A 23,261-nucleotide genomic window follows, 5' to 3' on the forward strand; every position below is an offset into this window, starting at 1 on the left:
TAAATTTGTGTCATCTGCATAATTGTAGTAATTTATCTAGTTGTTTTTCATAATCTGTGCAAATGGGAGCACGTAGAAGTTAAAAAGAAGAGACACCAAAAAAGAACCATGTGGAACTCTCCATGCCATCTTTGTGTGCTCAGTTTTGTAATTACCTATTAACACAAAGTAGTCTCTAACCTTTAAATAGGACCCGAACCAGTTCAGTGCCTCGCCAGAAAGACCCATCTTCTAGTCTGTGAAGGAGTATATTGTGGTCAGCCCTGAGATCTAGTAAAACTAAAACAGAAACATTGCAATTGTCTGTGCTTAAAAGGTTGTAATGTATTACTTTAAAGATAGCAGTGTCAGTGCTGTGGTGTGGACAGCAATCTAAATGGAAGATGTCAAACAGTTCATCAGTGATAAAAATGTGCTCAATTGTTGATAGACAGCTGTCTCAGTTATTTGACCTTGGTTTGGGAGGTTTGATATTTGCCTTTGATTTTTCATTTGTGAGGCGTTGAGATGATTACTTTCTGATAGTGGTTTGATTATGTTGACCTTAGTTTGTGAGATCTTCTTATACCTCTTGATATCATTCTGTGTGTATGTGGCCCAAACCCAATCTCTGTCCGGCACCTGCTGTCTGAGAATGCTACTATATCTTCATCATTGTCCAGACAGAGTTCATTCTGGTCCTAAAGAATATGTGGTTCGAGCAGTGTCAAGGCCCTGCTCTCCCCACAATTACTGCTGTTTTTAAAGGCTTTGGAGAAAAAATAAATATATATGCAAGAGGTATGAAACTAAGCAACTAGAAATCTTCTTTAAAAAATTTGTAAGATTTCAGGTGCTGGATGATATTTTTAAGATCATATTGACTGATGGGACAAAATTCTTTCAAGATGAAGAGAGTTTTCTGTGAATACAAGGACATTATATTTCCAGTGCCTATACTGGAACCCTTGATTGCTTGTATGATCTTTGCAGTGTTTCTCTGTACAAAGTGAACAATTTTGTTGCAGGCTTTGATTGATTGAAATTCAAGGAATACTGGCGTACAATGATTTGTTAGACTGTAGCAAAAAGGTTACGCAATTATACTTATTCTTAGTGATGATTCAATGAAGGACTATCTTGTATTCTAAGCTCTAAATACATTAGTGTGAAGTGTCTCTTTGTAAATTTTATAATAAAAAAGGAAGATTAATTTTTTTTACTACATATGTTCAGTTTTACAACATTTTGTTTTCCAAAATCACTTTCACCATTTCATCATGGAGATCTTTTCTTGCCAGAGACTACCTTCAACTTGATGGGTTTTGATGACATCTATAATTTTTGTAAGTTTAAGAAATAAAACCTATACAAGCTAATTTGCTGAGATCATCACAGAAAGGGGAGTGGGAGAGAATACATCCTTTCAGTGATGTATTTTCTTGAAATTATCTTTCTATGGATAAATGTGTGTACACCCAATGTATTCTAAAACAATACGCAGAAGTGTTTATGCCCTTAGACATGATCAAATCCAAGGGTTGGCCTTTGTTGTGTGTTGACTCTGCAACTGACTCTAAAGAAAAGCGTTGTGTCCTGGACTGATTGTCGCCCTCACGTTTAAAAAAACCTGTTTAAACATGTTAACTTAAGCAAATGTGAGGAAGTAGATAGATAGATTATTAAAGTGTTGGTTAGCCAGACTGACAGACTGCCACCGGTTCTACAGTCCCTCTGTCCTTCTGTTACCCCCCCCCCTTCCAATGAGGAGTTAAACAGTTTGATGGCACGGGTGAAAAAAGAGTTCCTCAGTGGATCATTACAGATACTCCTGTGAACATAAAGCTTGCAGCATTTGATTAGTGGTGAGTTATTGTCTGTTGGGCGATCTTTTTTTGTTTGTTTGTTGTTTTTTTTTCCACTCTGAGCAATGTCTAGTGTGTTCCACACATGCTGTCTATGTTGACGAATGTTTAGTGTCAGCTGAGAGTCCTGACAGCTTCACAGAAGATCTGTAGCCAAATGAGGTGGGAACCATTAACCACAGCACTGAAAGATAACATTGCATGTCAGTTGTAGCCCTACTTGGGTGTTTGTGTGTGTGAGCTCAAAGAGAGGTGTGAATGATTGCGAATCCGAATGCATTTGTATTTCACTCTTTGGTTGTGGTGTTGCTCTCCCATTTAAACACAGCTCAAATTCTATTCTAACACTTGTCTTTATTATTCAACTGTTTTTTAATAATTGACAAGTTTTACATGTTGGACAAAAAAAGTCATACAACTTTAGAGGTTTCAAAGTAAAGCAATAATTGAGGCTTCAATCCTATTTTCTTGCATTTGACCTCAAGGCCTGTCAGGACACAGATGTTTTTTTCTTCTGTGGTGCTCACTATTTCCACAGATCTTCATGTAAACTGAGTAGTAACTGACTATTGAATTAGAGACCATGTTTCTCTTAACATGCTGACTCCAAGCTGTATTTCAGATATGCCTCCAATTATTTTTTCACTCATTTGTTCATACAAATGTTGTGCAACTCTTAATCTTTTTCCTCCCTGCTGTATTTTCTGTTCAGGTCTGGATCCAACTCAGCGGCAGGGAGTGGAGGCATTAATCTCTGCAGCTCCTTGTCAGTTCGACCATACTGCTCTGTTTACTGTTTTACAGAAACTTACTCTGCAGCACCGCATGAACGACTCCTTCTCCTGTCTGGTACGTTGATATGGACATATCCTCTTAACTATGTCATCAAGAGATGCTGACAAAAGTGCTCAAACACTTCACAGAGTTCAGCTGTCAGTCGAACAGGGTGGGATTGAGGTAAAGGCAGAGTCAGTTTTCTTTATCGTACTTGTTATTAGACATATTTGGAAATATTATTATTGTTATTATTATTATCAAAGATTCTTAAGAATATTTAAGTGGCAGTAAGAATTTACTGATGTTATGATTATATGTTAATGAAAAGGTAATAGATAGACAATATTTTTTCATGTATGTCACATTAACTACGTTGAGATTAACTCAGATCTGATCAGATGATCTGAGCATTTGAAGCTGAATTAATTGATTGATCAATTAACAACCATTGTAGTGATTGATTAAGCCCTCAACCCCTCCGCTCTAAGCTATTTTTTTGTAAATGCTCACCTTTTAAAAAAATGTCCTGTGTTGTAAGGTCAGAACAAATCATTGTGGGATGGAAAGATTGGCGACATTGGGGGAAAAAGTCTGTGTCCTCATCGGGCCAGAGTCAGGTTGCACAGCAAAAATATTTTACTCCACTAAACGAGAACTGTAAGTGAGATAGCTGGGGGGATTAAAAAAGACACTTCAAAATGTCATGGAACAGAAATGAAGCAGTACCAGATTACCTACTGATTAAATGTGCCATGCTCGATGATCTTAAAAAAATGCTGACAAGATATGGCAACCTCAAAGGAAGAATAGGACGTCTTCAACAAAAAGGAACAAAAAACATGCACTTCCGGCTTCCCGAATGAGAATACTTGCCAGTGTCTTGATCATTAGTGTGTATACATTCTGCAACTTTGGAGTTTCAAATTGTTGCCAAATGTTCACGTTGGCACTGGGAATGCTTTCCTAAATATTTTATACAAAATGTGTTTTAGTTGAAAGACAAATTTTTTGTTGAAGCTTAACACGGGACAAAAACGATTTCTAATAAACCAAAAATGTCAGTTCACAGCTTGAGGACATGAAAGAGACAGAAAGGCTCTATGTCTCTCAGTCTGTGTATATTTGTGTGCGTGTTAAGCCCTGGGGGCTCTCTCACACTGATTGAGGGGATAAACGTTCTAATCAATACTTTCAAAATAGGAACATGACCCTTATGGACAACTGCTGGGCTGACTGAATAGAGGAAAAAGAAGGAGGAGGGGAGAGAAGCCTGAATAAATGTGTGGGTTGGGGGAACTGTTTTTGTGTTCTGTGCAAAACCATGAACCCCCTAACTGTATGGTTGTGGTCCACATTGACTGCAATGTATGTTTCCTCTTGAAATTAAGCAAGTGTCTTAAATGAAAAACTAAGTGGATACATTTTAAAAGATATAAATGATAAATGTCAGTGAAGTTCAGGAGTGCCCTTACCCCCACTACATTAGTCTGTTGTATATGTTTTCCCAGTCAAGATCCAAAATAAAAGTGCGCATCAGCATATTGCAGTAATCAATGTTTATTTAGAAGTTAAATGTAAACACATAGTTAGAATTAGATTTTGAAGATGTCTTCAGTATCAAAGTAATTCTTGCATAGTTGTTATTATGTTTAATAGTATGCTGCTAAACGCTGTTGGGTTGAAACTCACTGTACACATGGCAACAGTATACTTTCCATTTCTTCTCTGAAAACTTAACAAGACATCCTACAAGCTACCTTTTTAAAAATAATCTCACTTGGTACTGACATGCTGTAGGTCACCTTACATTATGTCAGCAGCATCACTAAGGTCCATATGTTGCCATCCTTTCAAATGAATAACTCAGAAAAGTCCAAACTCTCTTAGTCACAGAAACTGAAAAGATTACATATAGAACTCAGATTGAATCCCTTTTTCTCTTTCCCTCCTTCTTTTTGTCCTGTTTTTGACTTCAGCATGAAATTGGAACAAAAAAAAACAATGTTGGCATTTGTTGTCTATGACTATAAAGATGAAATTTCAAGTGAGCGTAAGTCCAAGATTCCAGTGTTTGTCAAACTTTCTTTGCAGTTTTCTTTTTTGTTGTCATATAGCTCACCTTGAATAAAATAAATGATTGGGTTGATTTTAGCCCATGATTGCTAGTGCGATTTGTGTCTGGAACAGTGTATATAACTATAATGTATGCTGTGCTAAAACAGTCTTTTATTTTTTATTTTTTGGCTGAACCTACCAAATCTTACCCAAGCATTAATGGAAATAGGTTTATTGCAAATATTCTAGAATCTATAAAATGAGTACAGTTCGTTGCTGTTGGGTAAAATCATCATTTACTATCATTTGTAGAGACAAACATTGAAAATCTCCCCTGAACACAAACTGTGTAAGATCTTGAAGAGTCATGCTGACATGTGTTTCATTTTGGGCTTGTCTTTTAAAAGCGTCAGAACCATAAGATGCTCCACAGAGTGACATCTGGGCCTTTTTCAATTCTCTACCTGCCTCACCAGGACTCCTTCCAGCCCTGCAATTAGACCAATCTATTCACACCGCCCATCCAACTCTTCTCTTCTCAGTCTTTTGTGATAACTGAAGGGCTTTGTGTTCCAACCTGAGCCCCTTTTCACCAAACATTCAGAGAAAAGGCCACTGCCTAGGATTAGGGGACATCTGTTGAGAACTGGCTTGGATTCATGTCATGGACTGGGTCATATTGTATTCACAAAGAGTTGAACCCAACAACAACAACAGCAGTTAGGCAAAAAAAAATTGGTAAGGAAACGAGAACCCATAGTCCTCGTAAGTTTTCTATCTTAAGAAAAAAAATGCTTGTTGTTGCTTTTTGCAGGTCTTTAAACTGTATGAGGACATAGAACTAAATAATAGACAAACTGATATACAAATTTTAGATATTTACATAATCATAGCAGCAACATTTCTCTAAATTTATGAAGTTACATATTGTAACTGAAACTTTGCCTTCTGTCATCCTAGCCCCCCACGCCCTTCCAAAAAAAACAAACAAACAACTTAAAAACCCCTCTTAAATGCCGAAATGCATTATGTGGTCACTGAGAATGAACACTGAAGTGGACAATGCCTGCAGACCAATATTTACATTTACCTTCAATTTACAAGTCTCTGACAAGCTTTATTTTCCTACAAGCCTTCACTTTTGAGACTTAAAGACATCTTTGGACCAAGTTTTCACCTGTGTTTTTAAAAGATGATAAGGAAGGTGTTCTTGTCTCCTTTTGGACCTGTCATCTTAAGTATCCTAATGCCAGATGAACTTCTTGTGGTTTCTCAAACATGACAGAATCTAATCTAATAATTACCCAAGTCCATGCATGTCCATGGCTCAACCTGCCACCCCATAAAATCTGGAGCCCCTCTGTGATTCACTTACTTTTGTACTGATTAAAGAATCGAAAGAAGAAGAGATGAAATATGTGATGATATATGTTTATCATCTAGGGCCTTTTTTTTTTTTTTTTTTACTTTTTTCTTAACAAAAACAAAACAACTTCATCATGATGATATTTTTTTCTACATCACTTTTAACAACATTCAACTGCTAAATATACTGCCATTTTCATTTGTGAACAGCCGTTATTGTCAGATAAACCTGCTGGTAATAAAACACAGATAACTGGAACGCAGAGTTCTAAAGGCTCCATTGGAAACAGATCACAGAGCCACAGAATGGACAGGTTTATCACCTTCTAGAAAATAAATTCAAACCAACCATTAATTACAGTGGTTCTGAGGACTCAGAACCACCACATCATGTTAAAATAAATCTATTTTAGCTATTCGCTATTGATAATCAATTTTCTAAAAACACAAAAAAAATTCAAGTTACGGTGAGGAAGGGAACATTTGATCTTATGGTACCATTCAAATATAAGCTTAAAGACACAGTAACCATAGCAACAGTACTAATTCATTTGGCACATGATTCTAACCACACTGTGGTATAAACTAAACACATGGAATCTTCTTCCCCTCAAATTTTCAGCATTGTCAGGAGTAATAGTTGATTGTTTGAGAAAATCAACTGTGGACTGTTCTGGTTGTTAGGACAGTCTTAACACTAACATTGCCAGTTTTCTCATGATAAGACTACATGAAAACTATTTTAAAATTACATTTACACCTCTTCACATAACAGACTGAAAGCCTTATTTGCACGTCAGTCTTTTATTGATGGTACTCAGTAAAACGGAGTCATACTAATGTGTTGCTGCAAGTCTTCAAAGACAAGAAAAAGAAAGAAAGAAACTGTCATATAAAACATGACGATTCCTTAGGGTTTTCTTCTCAGCATTCTTAGTCAGGTGACTAGAGGCAACAGGCAGAGGTGTTTGCTGCTTTAGAGCTGAAAGACTGTTTTGACTTTTCTTAGATTGTGCCATTCCTCAGAGGGTACATGGACGCTGGCACTCAGATACAGAAACCACGGCTAATCGAGACTTATCAAGGCAGTCTGCTCGTTAGCTGCTAATTGAGTAGCCAGTGCCAAGACTAGAGTGCGCCATCTGTTTGTCACGAAGGAACATCTTGTCGCTTCACACCCGTCGACAAGCCCCTCTCTGTCTCTGTGGTGTGATATTAATAGCTCAAGCCCACAGACATAGAGAAAAATTAAGAAAGAAAATGCAGATGACAAGAAAATTCAAGGCTCGAATGGGAATGGGGAGGGCACTAAATGGCCTACAGAGCAGGGATCTTCCAGGTCTCGTTAACCCGGACAGGAAGCAGCATGTCAGTGAGACAATGAAATATTGGAAATTATGTTCTCTGATTTCATGTCCTTAAAAAAAAATCTTTATTACATTTTGGATTTGGAAATAGTTTTAGAGCTTATTCTAAAGAGAAGTTAGATATCTGTTGCTTTCATTCTCTCTTTTAACAGAAGACTAAAATAGTGTTTAAAGGTCTGCTTTCTTTGGTAATTAAATTGAATTTCAGAAAATCATGCAGGTTTGTGGAACGAGGCAATTATTTGTTCATTCTCAGCTTCATCCAACTTTGATGCAGGAGACTGATGTTTTTCTTTTGAATTTAAAGTTAATGTAATCTCACCCTCACAGACGATGGGCTTTTAACTACTTTGTGATTACACATGATGTGGAGTTTAGCAGAATGGCCCACTGTCAGAACTCTCATTTCCAGATGATAGTGAAGAACCTGCATGAACCTGCACAGTTATCTATGCCTTATCTCCCCATTGTTTTAAACATCATTGGTTAGAGAATGAAGGATTTATTATTTATTTGTTACTGTGTGGTTATAACTTGTGTTTTCTTTTTTTCTTCTCACATTTGCCTCAAATATTCACATAGGCTCAAGGATGAAGTGATTCAAATTTGGTGTTCAAAAGTCACTGTGACCGCACAAAAAACATTTTGGCCGTGAACTCATGAATGCAAAAAATTTAAAAATGGTTTTACAGGATAAAATTATGTATCCAGCGTCATTGTGAAATAATGTTCTACTGAAACCCTTTTATTCAGTGGCATATTTGTAGTACTGTGAAATGTAGCTGGATGTAAACTGTAACCTGTTTATGTAAGAAAGCTAGAAATTATATAAGAGAGGATTTTTGTTGATTTAATGTCAAAAGTTTAAAAAGTCACAACATGCAAAGTACAAAGATGCAGTTTACTGAAGAGTTTACTTCAGTACTGTGACACTCACTCTTTTAATTTACAAATAATTGATTTCAGATTATTCTACTTTTGGTCCAAATTATATATTAAATAGCCCTGGATCAGATAAAATTATACCCAACACTATACAATTTGAAATGCAGTGACATTTTAGATAGTCTGACATCTGGCAGGCTTTTGTGAAAAATATATTAGAAAAAATATATATATTATTTTATATTCTATATCACCAGAAAAAAAAGTCTCTTTTGACTTTTAAATGGCAGACAATCCAGCGTAGAACCCATCTGTTCAGAAGATGAAACAGTTTCTCTGCTCACGTGTCGTTGGGCAAAGAGCAACGGCTGTCAAGCAGGAGGTGTTTTGTGTGTAGCTGTTTGTGAGAGTTTGTGTGTGGCGTCATCTCAGTGGAGGTGATAATTTGTCAATGTTCCTTCCAGGAGAATCTTAATTAACATTGAATGTTTCATGCTTAATTTAGTGATTATGTGCAAGATAAATGAACTAATGAACATCTAAGGATATTCAACACATTTCTTTTCCTTTTAAACTATTGTAGGGAATTAATAGCTGAAGGGTTAACCTTTACACTTTGACTGAATTATGGTAAATTTTCTTGTATTCTGGTATCAAGAATTTGTATTGAGTCAGTTTAGTTCATTCAGCCAAATTTGAATCTTAATAATTAGAATTTACATACGGAGCTTTGTGCTGCCATCTCAACAGAAAGGGACAAACTGCACTAATGTTTACAGAGTGGCTGGAATTTCATTCTGAAAGAGGGGTACTTACTTCAATACTGGCATGTATAGAGGGACAGGGCCAAAATTAAAGAATAAATTTATGAAAGACTAAGAAGTTAAATGAGGAAATACATAGAGAAATACATCAATTAATGAGGACATATCACAAAATGTTGGACCGAAAGAACAATCAAAAGTATTAAATTTTTTACGCATTTCAAATTTTCTATTCTATTATTTTTTGTAATTGCCATTTTTAATCTATGTTCAGCCCCTTAATTATTCTGGAATCTTTTTCTTTTTATCTTTCTTTTATTTTCATTGTCATTCTATATCCCTTCAGCTTTTGCTGCGAGCCAAACGTGTTTGAGCCACAGTCAGCTTTAGGACTAGCGCTATGAGCTAATCAGATTTTAGCTTGAGTTTTCTGCTTCGTGTTTATGATCTGTGCATGTTGTATTGTTTACATGACTTCATATATGACTTATTTATTGTCTAGCCTTGCTGCAGGGAGAGTTGTCTCGGTTGCAAACTACTCAGTCAGTGGGTCTACATGATGAGATTAACTCGATTATAGCTATAGTTGGGGTATGCTCCTTATCTGAGCAAGGGTAATTGTCCTTGGATATATAATGAATTAATTGAATCACTGGCACAAAGCATGCAATACCGCAGTACGATAGGTAGGGCTGTACCCATTTCAGGTATCGCTAATAGAGCCACTTCCTGTTGATGTCATCACCACCACCAACAACAAACTAAGGCATTCAAGAAAGACAGCGAACGAAGAGCAAGATGAAGCTACATCCCTCTACATTTGTGATGAGCATGGTTATGGCACAAACACGATGCACAACGGCGCATTCTCCATCGCGTTGTTTCTTTCTTTCTGATGGCGGCGACAACAACAGTAATATCGTCTCCTTTGACTTCCAGTGACAATCGTGGGGAAAAAATCTCGAGCATGCGCAGAACGCTCGATCCGATCCACCGTCGTCTACATGCACGTTCAGTGGGCATTTGGATTGAGTTATTCCGGGGTTTTTATCTATTTTAGCTTGTCATCGTCAAGATTGGGCTACATCCCTTCTAGATTTCCTACAACATGGGGTGGACCAATTGCCCCATTCACAAAATGCGCCTGTATTAATATTGTGTCAAAAAATGTTAGTGTTAAGAGGACTTTTCGTTAACTTGTTGTGAACGCATTCATTTTGAGAGCCCTCTTATAGCCCTCATACATATGCATACATACATATGTATTCATAGGATTCTAGCTCCTCAACAGTCCAAGGTCACTTTTGTCACTCAGGGAAGTAACCACTCTTATAGGAATAGGAGAGAGAGTAATTTAGACAGAACAAACAATGAAAATAGTAAAAATGATTTGATGATAATATTGGCCATCATGTTCTAAAAACATATTATTGAATTTCAAATATATTGATGATATATATCACTACAGCAAATTAAAATACTTTATTTCATTGTCTTTCATCTTCAGGGGTGGTTCAGTCCAGGTCAGGTGTTTGTCCTGGATGAATACTGCGCTCGGTATGGTGTTCGAGGCTGCCACCGCCACCTGAGCTACCTGAGGGACTTGATGGACTTTTCAGAGAAAAATGCGCTAGTTGACCCCACTCTGCTGCATTACAGTTATGCCTTCTGCGCCTCCCACATCCATGGGAACAGGTACACAAGCAAAACAGAAATAAAGAATCACTGGAATGTTCATAGTCATGGCACAGTGCTGTCAACCATTGCAGACACAAGGAGTTGATTGATAGAAGAACAGCTTGGCCTTTCATACAGCAAGTTAGTGTTCAGTGCAGAAATTTGGTGAGGAAATATGTTATTAATCCGTCACTTTTTGAACTTGTCGTGTAGGAGAAGTTCTACATTCCAGGAAGAAGGAAAACTTTGATAAGTTGAAGAAGTGTAAATCTCGATTCAAAATAATGATTGTAACATAAATTATATATCTTAAAAAGAGAAGTCTTTTAAATACCATTGTGCCCATTTTATTCAATAGAATTACATTTTCATTCGTTCTGACAAGTAATTTTTTCCCACTTAAACCTTCTCTTACACTGATATAATTGTGTGTATGCATTTAATATTGTTAAACATATACAGTGTGCTCTGTTCTCAAAAAGAAAGTAGTTTAAAGATTTGCAGTATTAACAGTAACAACTTTATTTACCTTGTAAGTATTTTAAAATAAAGAATATGTCCATAACTATTGGAATTAGATCAGAACTATAAAATACAGCTGGGCTTGTTGGTTTAGAGGTTAATAGATATAATTCTATTGGTTATGTACAGTTATTAAACAAATTGCTATAGCTGTGCCAGGCATACTTGTTTTTGAAAAATTTGCTTATTTAGAAATTGGTTTTAGAAAGTGGTTCTAGGATGGTGCCCCACAAGTGGCAACAACATCTGAGAGTTCAGAGCTCAGCTGAAAATTAGCTGAAATAAGAACTCAAGTTCATATGAGTTGAAGAGGAGATGTCTGGACTCCAGAGCAGGAAAGAAAAGAGGCAGACGTTTAAACAGTTTCTTCCTTTGATGGGAAATTTGAAAGAACTGTCAGATAAAATGGACAAACTTGGAGCCCTGGCGAGAACTCTATAAGCCTAGTAGGAGGGCAGTATTATTTTTTTTATCCAATATATTGCTTTAGGATCAACTCTAACAGCTCTCTACCTGGTTTTCAGACTGTATGGGCAGACAAACTGCAGAAAGAGATAACCGTATTGAAGAAGGAATTGTAGAACTTGTTCACAACAAATAGAATAGTCCTGGACATGGCACTGAGAAGTTGTTGAACTGTGAAGCCTGCTCTGATCAGCAGCAAACTACTGCATTAGTGGCACTATAGAATCACAACTCCACTCTCTAGCAGCTCCTGCTCTAGTCCCTGGGTGGTAATTACTAGTATATGTGCTTTTTCTCATTGTAGACTCATTTAGTCAATTAGAAAGTGTAATAATTAGCTTCTTCAGTTAATCGTCAAATAGTAATTTGGCACAGGGGAGGTGGGAGAGATTATTGGAACTGGCTTTTTGTCAGTTGGAGCTCTAATTTGAATAATTGTCCATTCAGGACTCTTTCAGCCGCCTGAATGAGTGTGCATTGGAAAAAGGTTTTGGATGGCTGGCAAGCTCAGAACTGAAGAAAAAAATTAATTGCAGATTTCAAGTTCTCTCTGGAGGGCTGCATGAAGAGAGACATATAATGGTCAACATGGGAGAAGTCGACAATTTCATTAAGATGATATGTTCAAAGTGTATAATAATGCTATACTTTCTGGAAACCCTTAAATTCAAGTTGAGGATTGATTACAGATGGAAATACGTTTACAGACTCCTACATGTGAGTTCGGCAGGTCCAGATTTTGTTTTAGGGGCTTTTTTTGTTTGTTAATTTTTCCAGTTTACAATGTTTTTCATAGTTTATATTTTATCTGTGAATAATGACGAGTAGTAATACAGAATTTTTTTTGTGTCATCGAGTGTTCAGCTTGATGGTCTTATGGTTTGTGCACGTTTGATAAGGCGACTGTGTTTGAACCTGGATTGAGGTTAAAGAAGATTTATCAAAGCTGGGAGGAGGGCGCTCACCTACTATTCAGCTGTCAGGTCAGATCTTCTTCTCTCTGAGTTTTTCACACACCACGACACAGGATTTGACAGGAGGTTTTTACCTCTTCCAACCTTTCATACAACTACCCCGTCTCCAGAGAAGTAATGGGGAGGAGGAAAGTGACACATGAGATCACCTGCCATTCAGCCTCATCTCCTTTCCACACATCTTAATGTGAAGTGACATAGACACCCAGTACTCTGCCACGCCACTTGCTCATCTCATGACAACTCCTATCAACTCCCATCAGCACCAAACATCCAGAGGGTTTGGTGGATCCCACTGGCAGCTATGGTCCTTATCATTTACACTTGAGCCACATCAAATGTAAACACACTAACTTAAGTTTATAGATCCCCCTCCCCTCTCCCCCTGCCCTGGAGCTTCACTGACAGCAGCCTCGCCTTGTATTTGATTGCTTCATTTAGCAGCAACAATGTGTCTGAACCCCCACAAGCTGTCATTCCCCACTCTGCTGAGAGCGCTACCATACCAAAGCTCATACTGTGTGGTGTTTCTCTGAGCTCAGTCCGCTTTGCATTTGGCTTCCTTCCAAGTTCCTCTTCATGTAATTTATTTTCTGCTGTAATTTGTTTCAAAGGAAATGGAAGCTGTGAGTGTCATTTGCAGGGAAAATTGAGTTTTATATATCATTTGAAAGCTCTGGACAAGCTTTTTGTAATCATCAAAGAAAAATATTTCATCTTTCAATCCATTCAATTGATTTTAGTAACTACAGTCGCACCATCATAAAGACAGTTTTCGATGCTTTTGTGTTTATTTATCCTTTCTAAAGTTTTATTATAAAATCTGCAGAAAGTGCAGACAAATATAAATCTGCTGGAATGGTGAACTCGCATACAACTTCACTGATTGGAAAAAGTGACCTTTCTAGTCTTTCATTTTTAAAGAATCAGATTCTGAAGCTTGTTTTATATTCACCAATACGTTGTCAGTTATGATTAAAAAAGCAAGGCACCTAAATAACTCAGCAATCACCCTGAGGAAAAAACAGAATCATGGGGAAAAATGTGCTGTTGCTATCATTACAAACATTAGATATAAAGAAGTAAAATTTTGTAAATGAGTGATTAGTCATTAAGAAAAAGTACTTTTGATTACAAAGTGATCAGACTATTCTGTACATAACTTTGTATTTAGATAAAGATATTTTAATTTTCCACATGATTATGTTTCAATTTTAGTGTTGAAATTATGAATTAAATAATGATTTGTTAATTAACAATTGCTATTATCCTCAGCCAGAATCATTTGTGTAACTTTCCAAGAAAAAATCTGACAAACATTGGCTTGAGTTCAGCTGCTGACATGTTGATGTTATCGACTTTGTCTAATATTCCAACAATGTAAATGAAATATTTGGGGTTTTTATCAGACAGGATGTTTGACAAAAGCACCTTGGACAGTGGGTCTTAAATCAACAGTTTATTAGAATAATATGTGTTAATAATAACAATAATATAATAACAATGACAACAACAATAATAAGAAGAAACATTTTCTTCTTTTTATTATTATTGTTATTATTAATAGTTGTGGTGGTAGTACGTTTATTATTTTTAGTACCTTATTTAAACAGATAATTGTTCAGCTCCCTTTATTTCATACTGAAATTGCTGAGTTTAAAACTAACAAGGACTGCAAAACTAATCTAATTTTTCACTAACTAACTAATTTTATTTTTTAACATCTCACCCTGGGCTGCAAACAGATAATTTAGGAAAATGAACAACTTGGATTGCAGGACAGTTGGCGTTAACTGTGAGGGCTTGATGCCTGAGGCCATTCCTCAGTGTATGCCCCACAAAGCACCTTGCGGTAATCACAGTCCTTGTGTCTTAATTTTTACTGCGTTGTGGTGGGGGTGGAATCCTCAGCTCTTTCAACAAGAAAGCTAATTTTTTTGCTTTTAATTGAGCGAGCACGCACGCCCTCCACCTCCCTTCAGCTCTGCTTTCTCTTCAGAGTCTGTTCAGATTCTTAGGTGCTTATTAAGTAGGGGTTGTGGGGAGGGGGTTGTAGTGAATTGAAAGATTTAGGGAACAACAGGGTTTATAAGTTGTGCTAACAAGTGCTGTTGTGTATAGAAAGCCTGCTGTCATTACAGAATGAATGGGGTGGAGTGAAGCTGAAGAGCGGTGCTGATGTTCTCACACAATGTGTTACGACATCCTGTCGTCTTACACCACAACCTCCACCTTGCCAAAAGCTCGGTAGAATACTTAGTTGATGTAATTTAGATTTGATGTGTAATTGTCACTTATTTTTATGGTGTTATGCATTTATAAAATAAATGCATACAATATACAATAAATCAAAGTGTATTATTTTGGCGCAATTTTTTTCTATTGAATTATTTAAATCATCTTTTTTTTATATATATTTTGAAGCATTTTTGTATTACTTGAAACCTGAAATATCCTGAGTTATCTCGTTCTTTATTTCATTTTCAATGGTATTTAGTTTTAACATGTTTTATGGTATGTATATGTTATATATTGTTTTTTAGTTGTATTTGATCAATATTTTTCATTATTCCTTTACAAAATAATTAATTTGCATGATAAAATGTAGTATTGGATGTTGAGACAGAAAATATGCAATTTAGTTAGATTTGGTCTTTTTTTCCTGTTTGTATTTTGTTTTTTTAACATCTTTTGTTATTTAAAAAAAAAGTTTACTATCCTACTGTTGTCCTGTGATATAGAGTTTTCTTTATCTTAAAACAATGAATTTATTATTTCCATATTTGTAGTTCAAGGAACGTTCAGTACCCTTTGCTCACATAACTCTCTCACACTTTCTGATGCTCTCTCATCATACTATTATTTTCAACTTTGGAGAGATGGGAACAAACCATCAGGAGTTGAGCAGAGTTGTTGGTACTCAAGTCACAGCAGTCACAGGCTGAACCAGTGAAGGCTTTTAGAAGAACAACTCATTAACAGACAACCTCCGCATTTCTCCCCTCCGGCAACCGCGAGTGCCGTTTGGAGAGGCTGCTTTTCTCTTTCAGCTGCACAGAGAAAGCGCAGAAAGTCAAGGCTGGTTGCTCTGGGTGCTGATTGCATTTCTTCCCTTTTTACCAGAGTACCTATTCAGACTAAGGAAAGAAAGGAATGAAAGCTTTAAAAACATTAATGAAGCGTTCAACTAACAGTTTTTTTTTCCCTCCGACTCTCCTACTGCCACTGGGATGAGCTGTGAGGAGGAAGAGCATGAGCAACTCTGTTTGAATGGTTGACTTTGAGGTCATGATGAAGGTTTGGCTTTGAGCTGTGGCTGCTTGATCAGTTGTTTGTTGTAAATAAGCCACTCAGACTTGTAAAAGTGAGGGAAAAACAAACACAGAAAAGCAGCATGAGAGTTTTTCTACAGTTTCTACAATCACATTTTGTATTTCTTTCTTTTTTAAAGCTTTTTCCTTTTAACTTCTTGATATTTATTTAACTGTTTCAGTCTTCTTAATTATGTAAATGTTGAGTTGTTTCTGGAGATTAAGTTTGGATAAAAAGATTTAATGTGCTAAAACATCTTTCAAATCTTGAGACACTTTAGGGCAGTTTAGTACACATTTTGGCTCCCAAGAGGGCATTTTAGCACGTGTTTTGGCTCCCAAGTGGTCACCCCCACCCTTCCCCCCAATAAGGACTGCGTCCCAGCGGAGGAACTCAGACCGACAAATGTGTGTCCCTTCCTGCGCTAGAGAGGGCGGCGGGCCGGTGCCCAGCGCAGGTGGAGGAGAAGAGGACACTCCGCTCCCTGCCATCTGCATGTCCAACGTGCACTCGCTTTGCAACAAAATGGATGAAATCAGCATTCTCTTAAGAACTTCCAGAGGAACTCTGCTCTATTCTTTTGTGAGACCTGGCTGCATGACGGAGTTCCAGACACCGCTGTGGAGTTACCTGGATTCCAGCTCATTAGATTGATCCATGCCATTGAGGCCTGCTGAAAATCGAAGGGAGGAGGTTTGTGTTTTTACTTAAATAATAACTGGTGCATGGATACAGTGATATCACAGCAACGCTGTTGTGACATCCTGGAATCAGTTTTCATTGACCTTACTACTCCCTGAGAGAGTTCTTCTCAGTTATCCTCATGGTTGTTTACATCCCACCGCAAGCCCCCGCCTGCGAAGCACTACATCGGCTGGCTGACCAGGCCAAACTCTGTAGTTCTTGTGATTAGAGATTTCAGCTCATGTAACCTCTCCCAGGAACTGACGAGCTACAAACAGCTGGTGACATGCGCCACTGGGGACAGCAACACACTGAACCACTTCTACTCCACCATTAAACCCGCATACCACTCCATCCCCCGCGCCCCTTAGACACTCTGACCACTGCATCAAACAGATGGTCCCCACCTACAGGCAGCAACTGAGAAGGGCCAAACCATCCAGGACTACAGTAAGGAGGTGAACTCCAGAGGCAAGGGACATGCTTCAGGACTGCATGGAGTCTACAGACTAGCAGTCACTGAGGGGCCCTGAGGATGACAACGACAGCTTTGCTGACATGGTATGTTCCTCCATCAGCTTTTATGAGCAAGTCTGCCTCCCAACCAAAACCATCACAATATACAATAATCAAACACCCTCGTTCTCCAAGCAGCTCCGAGAGTTCAGGTGCCGGAAAGAGCAGGTGTACAGAGGCGGTGACATGGACACATTCAGGCTGGCCAGAAAGGACCTCAAGAAGGTCATCAAAAATGCTAAAGAGGACTATAGAGCCAGACTGAAGCGTGATTCAGGCACTTACGACCCTACAATTGTGTGGAGTACCCTCAGAACCATCACAAATTACGAAGATAGAAGCCCTGTGGTCACCCCCTCCCCCGGACTGGTGATCTCAACACCTTCTACACCAGGTTTGAGAGACCCCCTGCTGCTCCATTGTCTCTACTCCTGTCCCCCCCTCTCTCCTCTCTCACAGGCACTGAGCCACCACTCACCTCACTCGCCGCCACTCATCCCTCATCTCCCACCCAGTCCCCTCCCCCCGTCTCCTCCCCCCTCACCTTCACAGAGAGACGTTAACAAGGTCTTCACTCGGCTCAAGCTCAGAAAGGCCTCAGGACCTGATGGCGTCTCCCCAGCAACACTGAAGCTGAATCTTCAACCAGTCCATCTGTGAATGTCGTGTGCCATCCTGTTTCAAGACATCCAAAGAAGGACAGGATAACGTGCCTAAATGACTACAGACCTGTCGCTCTGACATCTGTGGTCATGAAAAGCTTTGCGAGACTCATCCTGTCCTTCCTCAAACCAATCATGGACCTCGTCCTGGACCCCTTACAGTTTGCCTACACAGAAATTGCTCTGTGGACGACGACATCAACCTCAGCCTCCACCACATACTCCAGCACCTGGACCAGCCTAGCTTCTACGTCAGGGTCATGTTCATGGATTATAGTTGGGCCTTCAACACCATCCTCCCAGACTGTCTACACACCAAGCTGCTACAGCTGCAGGTACCCTGCCCCATCTGCGAATGGATTACCGACTTTCTCACCAACAGGAAGGTTGGCAGCCACCTGTCGGCCCCCCACCACCTACACTGGAACTCCAGAAGGTTGTGTCCTCTCCCCTTGTCTGTTCTCCCTGTACACCAATAAATGCACCTCCAGCCACTCCTCCATCAAGCTGGTTAAGTTTGCAGATGACACCTCACTACTGGGACTTATCAGGGACAACGATGAGTCAGCTTACAGAAGCACGGTGTACACGCAACAACCTGGAGCTCAACATCGACAAGACTGTGGAGTTGGTCATGGACCTCCGCAGACACTCACCCTCACACCTCCCACTTCTCATCAACAACACCGCAGTACAGATGGTGGACTCTGTGACTCCGTGCTCTGTTTCTGGACATCACCAGCAACCTGAAATGGGAGACACTCATCTAAGGTCATCAAGCAGGCGCACCAGAGGATGTTCTTCCTCAGCCTGCTCCGCAAAATGAACGTCTCCCCCAAGGTTCGCACACAGTTCTACAGAGCCACCATCGAAAGTGCCCTCACCTCCTCCATCACTGTGTGGTACCCTGCATCCTCTGCCCACACCAAGAACCGACTGGAGCACATCGTGCGAACAGCCAGCCGGCTAATGGGCCTTGAACAGGAGCCCGTGTGTGTTCTGCACGATGGCAAATACAGGCAGAGGGCCAGAAGGATAGTGGGAGAACCATCACACCCAGCTCACTCCCTGTTTACAACCCTCCCATCAGGCCGTAGGTTCAGGTCTATCAAGACCAAAACCACCAGACACCTGAACAGTGTTTTCCCCCAGGCCATCACCCTTCTAAACAAACCATCCTAGTCAGCATCCCTCACCTTTCCCAAAGACAGTTAAAATAACAGTAGCACTCTCACCCATCTCTTCTGCAATATTATCCCTGCCAAAAATCTTGTATATATTTCCGGTCATATCATTCTATACATATCCAATCTCAACTGTATATATTTTGAATTTTTATTTTTATTCAAAGCACAACTTCTTTTTTACTCGTCCTGCTATGTTAACTGTTTTAATATGTTATTTAATGTTCTGTGGCGCTGTTACACCAGGTCAAATTCCTGTGTATGTTGTATATTTGGCGAATAAAGAGATTCTGATATACAGTACATGTATATAAGTATACATATATATTTGTATGTATATGTATACATATATATGTATATATTGATTGACAATTCTGTCAATCAGTAGTTCATGTTGACCTTTTCTGTCATCACTTTCATTACCTCTCTCAACCCTGCTTATGTATTGATCCTTGTACCTTCTCGTCTGATCTGTTATGATGCCCGACAGGAGCTTCTGTGTGATACAGAGGCAGTAGTTGGATGGAATAGCCCCCATTTGAGGATCTTTCATGATCAAAACTGTCTGATCTTAGGATAACCACTCTGGGTGTGTCCCATCCATTTGCAACCCATTCATGTTCTGCTATGCTTCTATTGAGTGCAAGTAGTCACTTTGGCCACCAGGTGAGTATCCTGTCATGACCTGTGCTGTCTAAGTCTTCATACTTGAGATTGGTTATTGGTTACATTGGTTCTTGTTTTGGGAGACTGCTGTGGTCAGCTCTCGGATTAATTCAACTCAGTTTAATTCAGTTTTTGTTATTTTGCACTAAATTACGACAACCTTCATCTTAGGGCACTTCAAAGCTACAGTCCAATTCAAGCCAATCATAATCCAATTAATTGTAATATAATCAGATCAAATGAAATCCATTTTAGTCCTGTTCATAAAATGCCAGTTAAAGACAAAAAAAAGTTGCAAAGCTAAGAAAACCAACAGATTGCAAAGAAACCTCCAGCAGAAGCAGCAGCCTTAGGAAGGGCAGATATCTACGATACCTTGAGTGATTGGGGGTTGAGACACACTTACATCCACTGGCCACGGAGCATTGGCGTTAAGTGAAGCTTTCTTGAATATGCTCCTCCAGTATTGTTCCGTCTCAGCCCAGGGTGAGTCTATTCTCATCATTTTACTCTACCACTGAGAATACCGTTATTATTTTCTTGCATCTTTATGTTATTCTGATAGCTGTCTAACCTCTTTTTATGTTGTTGTGATCTTGGCCTCCAGCCTTAATTTCCATGAGAGAATCTGGCCCTTGCTGCTCCTTCTGTTGTTCATCTTGTAGCCAAGCACATCTTGGATCACTGCTGCTGGGGTATCCATACACTTCTTGGTCTCTGTGATGGTCCCAGTAGATATAGTATGCACTACTGCAAAAGGCCACACACGTTTCATACCTTGGAGCAAAAGACCTTTGTTCTGATTTCTAGTCAGTGAATGACTGATCAGGGCATGAAAATAAATATGCTAAAATACTGCTCCTTTACCAATTTATTTTAATCTCCACATTGCCAGGTTTTTTTTCAGCAGCTGGGCAATAAAACTTAATTTAGTCAAATACATGAAAAATTCCAACAGTTAATGTCATAATTCTTATTGTCCCTGTGGAAAGTTTAGTCTCTTTTGTCAGTAACATCACTATAAATCCTCAAAGTTAAAACAAGATGAGTTATGATTGTGACACTTCTGTTTCACAAATAATGAAAATTATTTTGTCTGTTTTTTTTTTATCATTTTTTTAATATGTTGTAGATAAATATAAGCATTTAATGTAAATTTACATATGTAAATTCATATGTGACATGAACTAAACTTCCTGATTGTACAGCATTTTATCAAATTGCTCTTAACGACTTTAAATTTGATGTGGTTTTCATGTGAGATAAAACATTGTGTCATCATCCCCTTATCCGAGCCCTCATGAAAAATCAAGCTGTTTCTGCCTTCTGCCAATTGCAACCACCATGTAAAGGTGAATATCAGCTAACGGTGTCTAATTTTTCTATCTCCTTAGGCCTGATGGGATGGGAACTGTGACTGTTGAGGAGAAGGAGCAGTTTGAGGCAGTCAAGAGTTGTCTCATGGCTCTGCTGGAGAACCAAATTACACATTTTAGGTATGAACACTGTCATGCTAAAGTGACAAAACAGAAATCACCCTGTAGATTTTCACCTTGATCAGTCCATGCAGATTGTCAGGGTTTCAGAGGATTATATTAAATTGAAGTTGGTGTTTCTTATCACAAGGAATATTTCCTTCCTTTCCTCATAAAACTAAAATACAATGTTCTTATTTTATTTTCACAGACACTAGATGCATGTAAAAATGTAATGGTTATGATAATTCTGGAAATCATTAAATATTCAAACATCTAGGTTTCTATACATATTCTCTCATATGCTATTAAGTACACTATATATCAAATTATCAGTGCAATCAAAATGCAGTAAACAGTAGTGTAATTCTGACATGAGTAGGTTTAGAGTTTGCTTCTAGATTTTTTTTAATACCTCAGATTTAAAGGGAGAACAGTAGCACCTCAGAGCTTTAGAGACAGTACATCTTCAGCTATTAAAGTAGTGTCATACATTGCTCAAGGCAGATCTTTGGTTAGAATAGAATAGAAAATACTTTATTCATTAAAATCATCATGTAGCTCATTTAGAATATTTACAATGATTGTATATTAGAACAAAATAATAGTAATAATAAATAAATAAATAAATAGATTTGAGAGAAACTTGTTAGCAGTCACTGTTAAAAAGCCTCATGGCTGTGGGGACAAAGGACCTCCTGAACCTCTGTCCTCTGTCCTGCCAGGATGCTGTGGAGGGGGTGTTTATTGTTCACTATCATAGAATATAACTTCCTCCTCATTATAGTATTGAATGATATAATTTTATGTCGTTCAGTTATGGAATGTACTCCTAGAATTCATGGTAGCTTGTTGCATTTTCTAAACATATACATTTTCTTTCGCTCTTTTTTTTATCTTATTATATTTACCTTAATTTTCTTTAATTTTTTTTTACATTCTTGAAATTCTCTGCTGAGCTTTATGCCATCAAAACACCTTTTTCAAAGTTGGTACACATGCAATAGTACAGTAGCTAAGCCAACGTGAGAGTTGTTTACTAGGAGTCTGATCAAGCTTTCCAAAGCCTTAATCAATATCTCTGTATTCTGAACATCTAACTGTCTATGTTATTTACCAAGAGACTTCACATGTGTCATTTTGGTTGCTGCATAAACTGTGTGTCACCTTGCATCACTGTATATGCTGTATTAACATAGTTGTTGCCAGGCTTCCAATGCAACATCTAATTGCATTGATGATCATTTCTGGACATTTTAATCCCACCTCTCTATCTCTATGTTACACTTCCAACACTCTGGCAGTATGTTACATCAGAGAAAAGAAAACATTGGATTTATTCTATGTAAATTTAAGAGACACATACAGCTTTTGCCTGGTGTCCATTAGGCTAAACAGACCATAATCTGGAACTTTTAATCTCCATTTGTAGACCTATTGTTCACCCACAACTTCTTACCAAAACACAGTGATTGACTCTGTCTGGGCTGCCCAATACTGATGGAACACGATTCAGCCTGCACCATTGTTGGATGCCTCCACAAGCGCCAGAATTAATGACTACTCAAAGGTTATGTGTCTGAGATGGTGGTCAGCAGCACAGGAATGCTCCAGATGAATTTATTTACTCGGGTTTACTTGACCCCACACTCCTAAAATTTACAGTGCAACTCTGATTCCTGGGAACTGGGATTTGAGTTAGCATTCTCTTACTTGAAGGTCAGGAACTTATTCCCGCCTTTTTTTAAATTCATAATCAATGGTGGCTAATGCTGACGTCATCATTATTCGGTTAGTTTTACCAAAGGATACAGTTGAGATTATGCTAGAACTGTTGTTTGGAAATCCTTTGAATGACTGTCCTTGTAATAATTTGATTGTGCATTCACGGTTCAAGTTTGAGCTAGATTTCTCAAATATCGATAGGTTTCCAAATCGGCAAGCCTTTTTGATGAGTGCTATTTCACCCAGGTTTTACATCTGTTTGAATATGTTGATGAGTTCTTAGTTAAACTATGGTGTCTTTCCTTCACTTGAGTTGTTTTCATAGGAGCAAGTTTATTGAAA

General features: G+C 38.4%; 1 protein-coding gene across 1 annotated transcript in view; it reads left to right on the top strand.

Annotated features, from left to right (window-relative positions):
• The window catches only part of cadps2 (Ca++-dependent secretion activator 2), a 197,867-nt gene that overhangs the window by 91,024 nt on the left and 83,582 nt on the right, over positions 1-23,261 (top strand). The window contains exons 12-14 of the mRNA XM_072386456.1: positions 2,557-2,693; positions 10,565-10,752; positions 21,114-21,215. Of these exons, the coding sequence (XP_072242557.1) occupies positions 2,557-2,693; positions 10,565-10,752; positions 21,114-21,215 (427 nt within the window). The remainder of the gene's footprint in view (positions 1-2,556; positions 2,694-10,564; positions 10,753-21,113; positions 21,216-23,261) is intronic.

The sequence above is a fragment of the Leuresthes tenuis genome, unplaced genomic scaffold (genome assembly GCF_036924035.1).
Source record: "Leuresthes tenuis unplaced genomic scaffold, fLeuTen1.0.hap1 SCAF_5, whole genome shotgun sequence".
NCBI lineage: Eukaryota > Metazoa > Chordata > Actinopteri > Atheriniformes > Atherinopsidae > Leuresthes > Leuresthes tenuis.